The sequence below is a fragment of the Hibiscus syriacus genome, unplaced genomic scaffold, assembly GCF_006381635.1.
Source record: "Hibiscus syriacus cultivar Baekdansim isolate YM2019G1 unplaced genomic scaffold, ASM638163v2 tig00110773_pilon, whole genome shotgun sequence".
Taxonomy (NCBI): Eukaryota; Viridiplantae; Streptophyta; class Magnoliopsida; order Malvales; family Malvaceae; genus Hibiscus; species Hibiscus syriacus.
Window position 1 is genome coordinate 26,480 of NW_024062855.1, and position 12,057 is coordinate 38,536.

General features: G+C 41.2%; 1 protein-coding gene and 1 pseudogene across 1 annotated transcript; both read right to left on the reverse strand.

Moving 5' to 3' along the window:
- Nucleotides 1-335: 335 nt before the first annotated feature.
- On the reverse strand, nt 336-1,080 carry LOC120139761 (glycosyl hydrolase 5 family protein-like). The gene is made up of 2 exons (XM_039154902.1): nt 681-1,080; nt 336-583 (listed from the first exon to the last, which is right to left on the reverse strand). Exons 1-2 carry the CDS (start codon nt 1,078-1,080, stop codon nt 336-338), a joined length of 648 nt encoding a protein of 215 aa, XP_039010833.1.
- A 2,585-nt stretch (nt 1,081-3,665) lies between these two features.
- On the reverse strand, nt 3,666-5,454 carry LOC120139762 (annotated as a pseudogene).
- Between the last annotated feature and the right edge of the window lie 6,603 nt (nt 5,455-12,057).

The following is a 12,057-nucleotide window of genomic DNA, read 5'->3' on the forward strand; positions in this document are numbered from 1 at the left end:
AGGTGAAGTTGCTTGAGTTTTGATTAATCTATGTAAAAGAGAAAACAATTGCCTTTATTGATAAAATTAACTGGATTTTCTATAATCGCTGCCTATCTAATTCCTATACATTCCGAAACGGATAAAACTAAAACCAGACGGTCGATAAAACTAAACGCTTGAGCTGCTCCTTGTGCTATCGACGAGTTTGAACCATTGGCTCGAAGGGTCACATGTGTTGTCTTTATTTATACATTTGTAGGTACTTGTGATGATAGTGTTGTCCGACGCTACGTCGAGACAAACGGATTTGCCAACCCTGAGTTTAGTCGAGAGATGCATCTTGGAATCCGATATCATCTCCATTTCGAATTCGAGCCGGTGCAGAAGATGCTGATCTTCGCCGATGTCCCGGATTCTCCAGCTTGTAAACATAAATGCATCCTTGTTGCTAGTAAAGTCTTATGGGGGGAATAACTCCAAGCGTAGGACTCGGAGCAGGGACCTAACCGCAACCAGTGGGCGAATGGTTTCCTTGTGATACAGAGCCCCGTTAAGGGGTGGAAGATAACATTGTGCAGTTTGGCTTCCGATAAACCTGGACCTGCATATGTCGTAGCGGAATAACAAAAGATTTGCATCAAAATTTCGGTTGACATCATCAATCTCGAATAAAAAGAAACTAATATACGTCGATTTACCTCGGAAAGGAGCTTGGAGAACTGAAATTCTTTGAATGAAGCTCGAATTTCTGGGTGCACACCAGTTATAATCCAAGACTTCGTAGTACTCGTTTAACCCGACAACTCCTGCTCTCACATAGTATCTCTCGGTGAATGTCCACAAGGCCCAATCCAGGTCAAGCTCAGCTGCCACGCCCAAGAAGCAGCTCAAGTACCTATTTTCGTTGACATTGGCTCCTGTTTGGTCGATCCCGAACTCGCTAATGAACAACGGGTATTTTTGATCAACCAAATACCCAGACGTCTTCAACATAAAAGTCGCAACTCTGCCACAAACTTCGTTTGTGTTTCCGGTCATCCATTTTCGTTGGTGACACCGTTGAATAAGGTGGCCATCGGAGTCACCCCGGTGATCCATTGATCCGGGTTGAAGTACTTGTCACCGAAGAAACCGTTGTCGTCTAAATTATTGCAGCAGCAACCGTTTGGCGATCGTATCCATAGGCTGCTTGCTGAGCCCTTCGGCAACCATCAGTTCCGAGTGAGCAGACCAGTTCACGCACGCCAACTTCACACGTCGTCCTCCCTCATCAACAATCCAACGTGAATTCGTTGATAGGGGCAGGGGAATGACGATGGGAAAGAACATGAAGAGGAGGAGAATAGCCGAGGAAACAAAACTTGCCATGCTGCTTTTGTTTTGACTTTGAAGGAGAGTAGACGTTGAAGGAGAAGTTACTTGGGACTTTGAAGGAGAAGTTACTTGGGTGGCTTGTTTATATAGTGGTGTAAAAGTAGAGACCTATTCTAAATACACTTGTTAATTATTTGTAATTACAAAAGCACAGCCCTATTCTAATTAAACTCTAACATATTTATTTATTAAGATATATTATCTGTAATCATAAAATATTGATTTGGACATCCCAAAACGGGATAAGTACACAGTTCAACTCCGACCACCTTTGTGATTACTTGGAATAAAATATTAATTTGGTTTTGCACTTTACTTCACTACTAACCGGATAAAAGAGGGCGTGTTTTATTTTTTGTTCGACAGGGATTTCATATCGTACCAGAAAATCCGTAGCTTAATCATCTTGCTTCAAACAAAAAACCATTCCAAAATAAACGAGAAGAACAATGCATAAGAAATGATGGCAAAAATTGTAGAATAAGATGACATATATTGTTGTTAATTTCAGTGGAATTTCCGAATCAGTTTCGCTCCTAGGGAGGGGGCCTGGTAATACGTTCTCTTGCTTACATTGATGGTAGTCGTGGTCTGAGGCATGTGGCTCATCAATTAAGTTTCCAATACAATCTTTTTCCGATTGATTATGAAGTCGTCCGCCGTTGTTAAACTACCGTTTTATCTAGTCTAAAAATGTCGACCCAATGCTCCCTTACGACACCGTTCGCTATCGTGATGGGATTGAATGTTAAACAAAAATGTGCTAAATGGATAGCCCGGCTCGGGTGATAGGTTTGCATGCTAAACAAAATGCTCGAAATAGATAGCCCGGCTTGGGTCATTACGCCCCCACTCTTGCAATAATAAGATTTCTTGTCGCCGCTTTCGCTTGCAATCGAAAACGTTACTTGGAAACGGGGAAAACATCACGAAATAGTAGCTTTACGTCTTGGTCGATAAAAGCGTGGCTTTTGAAGCTAACCCACCCTTGCTCTCTGCAATGCAACAACACGGCTTCTTTGACTGCTCACGGCCATCGATGTTTCCTCGGAGTACAACTGATCTGGAGCTCAAGGATGATCACGAAGCTTTGAGTTGATCACTGCAGCCTGCAAAACGTTCGAAAACATCAAATAACCAAGCCATTGGCTTAACATTACTAAACACGCATGAATATTTGTATCCGCTTGCTCTCCATGAAGTACTGCCCTTGAACCTTTGTGACACGTTTAAACTCTTGCTTAATCATAATATGATATTGAATTCTAAATAATTGAATCAATTAATAGCATTTAAACTACTATTATACCGGAAACTGAAATGGGTGACCTGATGAACAAACATGGTTGAGGCAAAAACGCAATGGTGGTAGCCCAGAGTAGCCAAACCTTTCTATAAAAGGTAACTTTAGAGTCCAAATCCTCCTACCCAAGTATCGAAACAAGCAAGGTTACAGGATTACACGAGAAAGTTCGGTAAATAGTCAGGGTCGATATGAAGTCAAAGCACGCCAATTGTCGGCAAGAATGTCACGAGAACGTCCCGGTAGTTGTCCAAGGATTACATTCTTGACACGAGTTGCAGCCGTTTAACCTGATGAACGTGTAGCTAGTTCAGGGTACACTGCAGCTTTCATCATTTCCCCTTCCTGTGTATTATCATCGCAAATCGCATCAGTTTGGATAGCACAAACACAACAGTATTGCCACACAATTATGCCATTGAGAAGGAAGATATAGATCACAAGCCCACAGACATAAAAAATGGTAGACTTGAAACAGAATCAAGCTTCCATTAACATCAAATTTTGTGCATATATGTTTCTCGGACATGCCTCCATTATCGTTTATATATTTAAACAAAGATGCCGCTAAGTTTAGACGAACGGCGGAGTCCGCAAAAGAGTCGATCCGAGACTATTTGAGTAATCGGAGGGGGGTTCGCAAGGAATCGTATATCGAGCTCGGAAAGTCCTTTGGCCAGTTTTGACTCCAAGGAAGGTCCCTCTGCTCCATTACCGAAAGAGATTATGACTGAAATATTGAATGATTTGAACACAGGTTTGTAACATATACCACGAGGCATAAAAATCTTGGTCATGTACACTTGAATAAAATTCGATTTGGCTCGAATTATTTTCTTCGTCGTTTGATTTATTCAGGTGAAGTTGCTTGAGTTTTGATTAATCTATGTAAAAGAGAAAACAATTGCCTTTATTGATAAAATTAACTGGATTTTCTATGATCGCTGCCTATCTAATTCCTATACATTCCGAAACGGATAAAACTAAAATCAAACGGTCGATAAAACTAAACGCTTGAGCTGCTCCTTGTGCTATCCACGAGTTTGAACCATTGGCTCGAAGGGTCACATGTGTTGTCGTTATTTATACATTTGCAGCTGCTTGTGATGATAGTGTTGTCCGACGCTACGTCGAGACAAACGGATTTGCCATCCCTGAGTTTAGCCGAGAGATGCATCTTGGAATCCGATATCATCTCCCACTTCGAATTCGAGCCGGTGCAGAAGATGCCGAGCTTTGCCGATGTCCCGGATTCACCTGCTTGTAAACATAAATGCGTCCTTGTTGCTAGTAAAGTCTTATGGGGGGAATAACTCCAAGCATAGGACTCGGAGCAGGGACCTAACCGCAACCGGTGGGCGAATGGTTTCCTTGTGATACAGAGCCCCGTTAAGGGGTGGAAGATAACATTGTGCGGTTTGGCTTCCGACAAACCTGGACCTACATATGTCGTTGCGGAAAAACAAAAGATTTGCATCAAAATTTCGGTTGACATCATCAATCTCAAATAAAAAGAAACTAATATACGTCGACTTACCTCGGAAAGGAGCTTGGAGAGCTGAAATTCTTTGAATGAAGCTCGAATTTCTGGGTGCACACCAGTTATAATCCAAGACTCCGTAGTACTCGTTTAACCCGACAACTCCTGCTCTCACATAGTAGCTCCCGGTGAGTGTCCACAAGGCCCAATCCAGGTCAAGCTCAGCTGCCACGCCCAAGAAGCAGCTCAAGTACCTATTGCCATTGACATTGGCTCCTGTTTGGTCGATCCCGAACTCGCTAATGAACAACGGGTGTCCTTGATCAACCAAATACCCAGACGTCTTCAACATATAAGTCGCAACTCTGCCACAAACTTCGTTTGGGTTTCCGGTCACCCATTTTCGCGGCCCATCAGAGAATCCATACCATTGCGCCTCGAATACTAGTTTCCCACTGGTGAGTTTTATGGATTGACTCTTGATGAATGACAAGTCTCTGTCGAAATCAAATCCAGAAAGTATAACGAGGACATCCGGGTTTGCCGAGTGCACTGCTTCGGCTCCTTTCTGCATGTACTTGTACCAGTCGTTGACGTTCTGTTTCGGGCCTCTTAGCTCGTTCCTCAAGCTCATGCCGACCACGTTGGTGACACCGTTGAATAAGGTGGCCATCTGAGTCAGCCCGGTGATCCATTGATCCGGGTTGAAGTACTTGTCACCGAAGAAACCGTTGTCGTCTAAATTATTGCAGCACCAACCGAGTTTGCTGATGTGGTTGTCAAGTATGACCATCAAATTGTTTTCCCCTAAGCTTGACACCACTGCCTGGAATAAAAACACCAATCAATAAATCAATGTCGTAGATTAAGTTTGAGACATGTTGTTTATTCAATTCTAATAGGAGAGTTGAAAAATCTGTGATACCTGGTAAGCTTTGATGAGGGGAACATCGATGATCGAAGGGTTGTTGGCTTGAATTCCAGCGATGGATTCAACGAAGCTGAGTCGTTGAAACGACTGGCTAACGGTAAGGGATGCTAAGGAGTCATTGGTGATCAGATAGACCGGCCAAGTGTACCTGACGCAGTTGAATCCCATCTACGCAATCCGTTTGGCGATCGTATCCATAGGCTGCTTGCTGAGCCCTTCGGCAACCATCAGTTCCGAGTGAGCCGACCAGTTCACGCACGCCAGCTTCACACGTCGTCCTCCCTCATCAACAATCCAACGTGAATTCGTTGACAGGGGCAGGGGAATGACGATGGGAAAGAACATGAAGAGGAGGATAATAGCCGAGGAAACAAAACTTGCCATGCTGCTTTTGTTTTGACTTTGAAGGAGAGTAGACGTTGAAGGAGAAGTTACTTGGGACTTTGAAGGAGAAGTTACTTGGGTGGCTTGTTTATATAGTGGTGTAAAAGTAGAGACCTATTCTAAATACACTTGTTAATTATTTGTAATTACAAAAGCACAACCCTATTCTAATTAAACTCTAACATATTTATTTATTAAGATATATTATCTGTAATCATAAAATATTGATTTGGACATCCCAAAACGGGATAAGTACACAGTTCAACTCCGACCACCTTTGTGATTACTTGGAATAAAATATTAATTTGGTTTTGCACTTTACTTCACTACTGTTTATTGTACATCTATTGTTTGGTTCAATGATAACATCTGCTGTTTAGTCTTTAATTTATGTGCTCTTCAATTCATACTTATTGGTTTTTCGCTGGTTAGTGTGTTGGAAAGTGTATTATTCATTTCGTCGTCACCTCTTTTACAAGATATGCTTAAAATTCGATGTTTAATAACCAAGTTATCGTGAAATAAACACCTTTAAAATAAGTTTAACAGCCTTGCTCTCTACTAACCGGATAAAAGAGGGCGTGTTTTATTTTTTGTTCGACAGGGATTTCAGATCGTACCAGAAAATCCGTAGCTTAATCATCTTGCTTCAAACAAAAAACCATTCCAAAATAAACGAGAAGAACAATGCATAAGAAATGATGGCAAAAATTGTAGAATAAGATGACATATATTGTTGTTAATTTCAGTGGAATTTTCGAATCAGTTTCGCTCCTAGGGAGGGGGCCTGGTAATACGTTCTCTTGCTTACATTGATGGTAGTCGTGGTCTGAGGCATGTGGCTCATCAATTAAGTTTTCGATACAATCTTTTTCCGATTGATTATGAAGTCGTCTGCCGTTGTTAAACTACCGTTTTATCTAGTCTAAAAATGTCGACCCAATGCTCCCTTACGACACCGTTCGCTATCGTGATGGGATTGAATGTTAAACAAAAATGCGCAAAATGGATAGCCCGGCTCGGGTGATAGGTTTGCATGCTAAACAAAATGCTCGAAATAGATAGCCCTGCTCGGGTCATTACGCTCACACTCTTGCAATAATAAGATTTCTTGACGCCGCTTCCGCTTGCAATCGAAAACGTTACGTGGAAACGGGGAAAACAACACGAAATAGTAGCTTTACGGCTTGGTCGATAAAAGCTTGGCTTTTGAAGCTAACCCACCCTTGCTCTCTGCAATACAACCACACGGCTTCTTTGACTGCTCACGACCATCGATGTTTCCTCGGAGTGCAACTGATCTGGAGCTCAAGGATGATCACGAAGCTTTGAGTTGATCACTGCAGCCTGCAAAACGTTTGAAAACATCAAATAACCAAGCCATTGGCTTAACATTACTAAACACGCATGAATATTTCTATCTGCTTGCTCTCCATGAAGTACTGCCCTTGAACCTTTGTGACACGTTTAAACTCTTGCTTAATCATAATATGATATTGAATTCTAAATAATTGAATCAATTAATAGCATTTAAACTACTATTATACCGGAAACTGAAACGGGTGACCTGATGAACAAACATGGTTGAGGCAAAAACGCAATGGTGGTAGCCCAGAGTAGCCAAACCTTTCTATAAAAGGTAACTTTAGAGTCCAAATCCTCCTACCCAAGTATCGAAACAAGCAAGGTTACAGGATTACACGAGAAAGTTTGGTAAACAGTCAGGGTCGATATGAAGTCAAAGTACGCCAATTGTCGGCAAGAAGGTCACGAGAACGTCCCGGTAGTTGTCCAAGGATTACATTCTTGACACGAGTTGCAGCCGTTTAACCTGATGAATGTGTAGCTAGTTCAGGGTACACTACAGCTTTCATCATTTCCCTGATGAGTGTTCAGAATCGTTAATATATGTTCGTTATTTCTTAGATTTTGTGAAGTTATTGTTGCTGATTTGGTTGTGTTATGTCTATTTTCGTGCAAATCCTTACTTTCCAGAATTGGTGATAAAACGGGCGAATTCTGCATTTTTTTATTATTTGGTCACGGCTGGAGACATGGGCACGACTCTGGGCACGACGCGGTCTGAGTTGACAGTTTCTAGAAGGTCCAGTCAGCGGCGGTTTCTAGGAGACTTCGTCTGCACGCCTTCTGGAAGATTGACGAGCAGAGTTGCATTAGAAGACTAGTTTAAGTTTGAATTTAAATTTAAAAACAATTACCTTTTGTATTATTTTATTATTTTCTTTGTTTATCCTTTAGGCTTTGAGAGGCTATAAATACCCACTTGGGGTAAGTCTAAACTCATCATTCAGAATACATTCTTCTTTTCTCTCTAGTTTTTATAAAAGTTTTCTCTTTTCCTTTTCAAGTTCTTTTTATTTTTCTTTATTTTCAAGTTTTATTTTTATGCTAAGTATGACTTTTGTCATGCTTAGCTAAACTTTTCATAAGCCGAGAGCTGTCGCGATAATTCAATTCCAACGGGAGAATTGAAACAGTCCCTTAATATCTTCGGAATCTCTCTCTCAATCTCTGCGCTTATTTTTTCAAAATCAAAACAGTTTTCAAAAATCGAAGATTGACTTTGGTCAAGAAGTTGTTGCGATTAAACGTGTGGGAGGAAGATTCGGCTTATAGAAAGCAATTCGACTTCATGGGAACACACTTGGCGAGATAGCTTCGCCAAGAGGGAATTGAGATCGGAATTGACAATTATAGAAACAACAATCCGAGTCGGTCGCCACGAACTTAAACGGTATTTGATCTACGACAATAGATGTTGTTAGAATCAACTACCGAAGCCTGAATTAAAGATTGTCTTGGGTATTCGGTATACAAGATAGAGTCACAAGGATAGCCCTTGTAGACAAAGTAACCGACGTGAATCCCGAAGAGAAAATCTTATTCGATGATCTAAAGGAAATTAAATCAAAGCGAAGCTTGAGGCTACTTTTACCGTATTTATTCACAATCTTCATCTTCTTATTTTTACTTTAATTACTTTTATTTAATCACTTTATTATCTTTTACTAAAATCCTCCCATTTTTACTGTTTCACGCCTGGCATAAATAATTCAGACAGAAATTTATAATTTTCTAAGTCCCTGTGGAATCGACCCTTACTTCTCCTTGCTACGCATTTCCTTAATTTATTGATTGAGAATAAGGAATTATTTTGACATTCGAAACGATAGTTGTCAAATTGGTGCCGTTGCCGGGGACTTCGCCAAAGTTACTAATTTTTGTTTGTTTTTTATTTATGACCATGACTAATCCGGGCACATTAGTGGAGTACAACCCGGAGATCGAAGCTGAAGCTAGGAGACTCCACGCACAGACACTTCGGGAAAGAAGGAGACAACAATTAGATCCAGAAGAAAGATCAAATTCAGGTAATACAAATCCGATGGCCGAACCTACTATTCGGGTGTTAGCTGTGGCACCCACTGAACAAGGACCTATGTGAATTAATTTTCCCCAAGGCGAAACTCCATACCAATTGAAAACTGGCCTTATTCATCTCCTCCCTACATTCCGCGGATTGCCAAACGAGGATCCACACAAACATCTCAAAGAATTTCACATGGTCTGCTCTAGCATGACACCACAGGGAGTAACCGATGACCAAATAAAACTTAGATCTTTCCCTTTTTCCTTAGCCGACTCGGCTAAGGAGTGGTTATTTTATCTTCCTCCTAATTCTGTTACTACATGGGCTAATATGACTCGTCTTTTTCTTGACAGGTTTTTCCCTGTAGCAAAAGTAAGTGAACTACGAAGGAGAATACTTGGAATCAAGCAACTTGATGGAGAGTCGCTCTACGACTACTGGGAGCGGTTTAAGAAGTTGTGTTCTAGCTACCCACAACATGGGCTAACCGAACAAACACTCATTCAATACTTCTATGAAGGATTATCTCCCCTGGAAATGAAGATGATCGATGCTGCTAGCGGTGGAGCCTTGGTGAATATGACTCCTACCGAGGCTAGAGACTTAATATCGACGATGGCTGCAAATTCCCAACAGTTCCGCGCAAATAATGAACCTTCTCGAAGGGTTCATGAGATAAGTTCATCTTCCTTGGAAAGTAAAATAGATAAGTTAATTGAAGTCGTAAACTCTCTTGTTGCAGGAAAGACAGGACAAAACCGATTATGTGGAATATGTGCACTACCTGATCATCCAACAGACGGTTGTCCACTGATTCAAGACGATGCAACATCTCAAGTCAACGTAGTCAGAAACTTCCCGGGACCTCCCCAAAAAGCTTATAATCCTTATGGTAATACATACAACCCAGCATGGAGGGATCACCCGAACTTCAGTTATGCGTAGAACCCGAGACCGAATCAAAGCTATCAAGCGAGACCTCCACCACAACAACAGCCGCAGAAGACATCACTAGAATCGATTGTCGAAAGGTTAGCACTATCCCAGGAGAAATTCCAGACCTGAAATGAAGCCCACTTCCAAGAGATGGACAAGCAATTGAGCCAACTGGCTCAAACCGTTGGGAGATTAGAGTCACAAGGTAAACTTTCGTCTCAAACTGAAGTGAATCCGAAGGAAAACGTTAGCGCCATCACCTTTCGGAGTGGTACAGTAGTAGCGCCACCTATCCCATCGGACCAAGCAATCCAAAAAGAAAAGAAGACCAATGATGCAGGATCCCAGAATAAGAATGAAGAAGAACAAGTGGACGATCCGACGCCATCTCCCTATGACGTGCCACTACCTTTTCCATCAAGGTTAGTTAAAAAGGATAAAAAAACCGAAGAAAAGGAAATATTAGACGTACTTCGAAAAGTGGAGGTTAATATACCTCTCCTTGAGGTTATCCGAAAAGTTCCAAGGTATGCCCGATTTTTGAAGGATCTCTGTACGACAAAGAGGAAGCTTACCGGAGTCGAGAAAGTAAGCTTAGGAGCGAACGTCTCAGCCGTTTTCCAACGAAAGTTACTGCCCAATCTGAAGAACCAAGGTATGTTTGCAATCCCTTGTAAAATTGGTAAGGTTGAGATTAAACGAGCTATGTGTGACCTTGGTGCATCAATTAATGTAATGCCTCTATATGTCTATAAAATGGTCACTAACGATCCTTTGAAGGATACAAAGATTTCGATACAGCTTGCCGACAGATCAGTAATCTATCCTGAAGGACTCTTGGAGAATGTATTGGTGGAAGTAAACGACTTGATATTTCCCGCTGATTTTTATATAATCGACATGGAGAATGAACGCACGAACACATCGTCCGATATTCTTTTGGGGCGCCCTTTCCTGAGCACTATACACACAAAAATTGACGTGAGAAGCGGAATTTTAACTATGGAGTTTGACGGTGAGATCGTTAAATTTGACGTATATAAGGCAATGAGATATCCTGATAAAGTGGAAAGTTTAAATTCTGTCGACTCAATTGATCCTTTGGCTGATGAAATTTTAAAAACTAATTTCTCTTTTGATATATGCAGGGAGCTGGAGGGTCAGGATGAGAACGTGAATTATGATCATACATAATTGAATTTGATTTCTTCTAAAATCTTACCTTCCGTTCTGCAGGCACCCGAAGTTGAACTTAAACAGTTACCTGACCACTTGAAATACGCCTTCCTCGGACCAAACAACACTCTGCCAGTAATCATATCAAAAGGGTTATCCGAGGAGGAGGAAAAAGACTTGATCATGGTTTTGCGCCAAAACAAGGGGGCTATAGGATGGACCATCGCTGACATAAAAGGTTTGAGTCCATCTACTTGTATGCACAAAATTAAAACCGAAGAAGGCGCAAAACCAACACGTGAGGGTCAACGCCGGCTGAATCCACCAATAATGGAAGTGGTAAAAAAGGAGATACAAAAACTCCTAGATGCAGATATTATATATCCAATTTCGGATAGCAAGTGGGTAAGTCCGGTACATGTAGTTCCTAAAAAAACTGGAGTTACTGTGGTTGAAAATTCTGAAGGAGAACTTGTACCAACACGAGTTCAAAATGGGTGGAGAGTCTGCATCGATTACAGGAAGTTGAATTCATTAACTCGAAAAGACCATTTTCCTCTTCCATTTATAGATCAAATGATAGAACGATTAGCCGGTAAATCTCATTATTGTTGTCTTGATGGATTTTCAGGTTTCTTTCAAATTCCAGTAGCACCTGAAGATCAAGAAAAAACGACATTCACGTGCCCCTTCGGTACCTTCGCCTATCGACGTATGCCTTTCGGACTTTGCAATGCACCTGCTACATTCCAAAGGTGTATGATTAGTATTTTTTCTGATTTTTTTGAGAAAGGTATTGAGGTCTTCATGGACGACTTCACTGTTTACGGTAATTCATTCAAGGAATGTCTATTAAATTTGAAAAATGTGTTGCGTCGGTGCCTAGAATTTAACCTTGTTTTGAATTATGAAAAGTGTCACTTTATGGTTGATAAAGGTTTGATTCTAGGACATGTTGTTTCGTCCAAAGGAATTGCGGTAGATAAGGCGAAAACGGATATCATACGTTCACTTCCTTACCCCACTTCGGTGAGGGAAATTCGTTCTTTCCTTGGTCATGCAGGTTTTTACCAGAGATTCATTAAGGACTTCTCTAAAGT

Bases quoted from the DNA above. Each gene is read 5' to 3' on its own strand.
- LOC120139761 (XM_039154902.1), bottom strand. From the start codon at position 1,080: ATGGATCACCGGGGTGACTCCGATGGCCACCTTATTCAACGGTGTCAC. The intron at 584-680 runs GTAAATCGACGT...CGACATATGCAG, and splicing joins TCTCCAAGCTCCTTTCCGAG to GTCCAGGTTTATCGGAAGCC.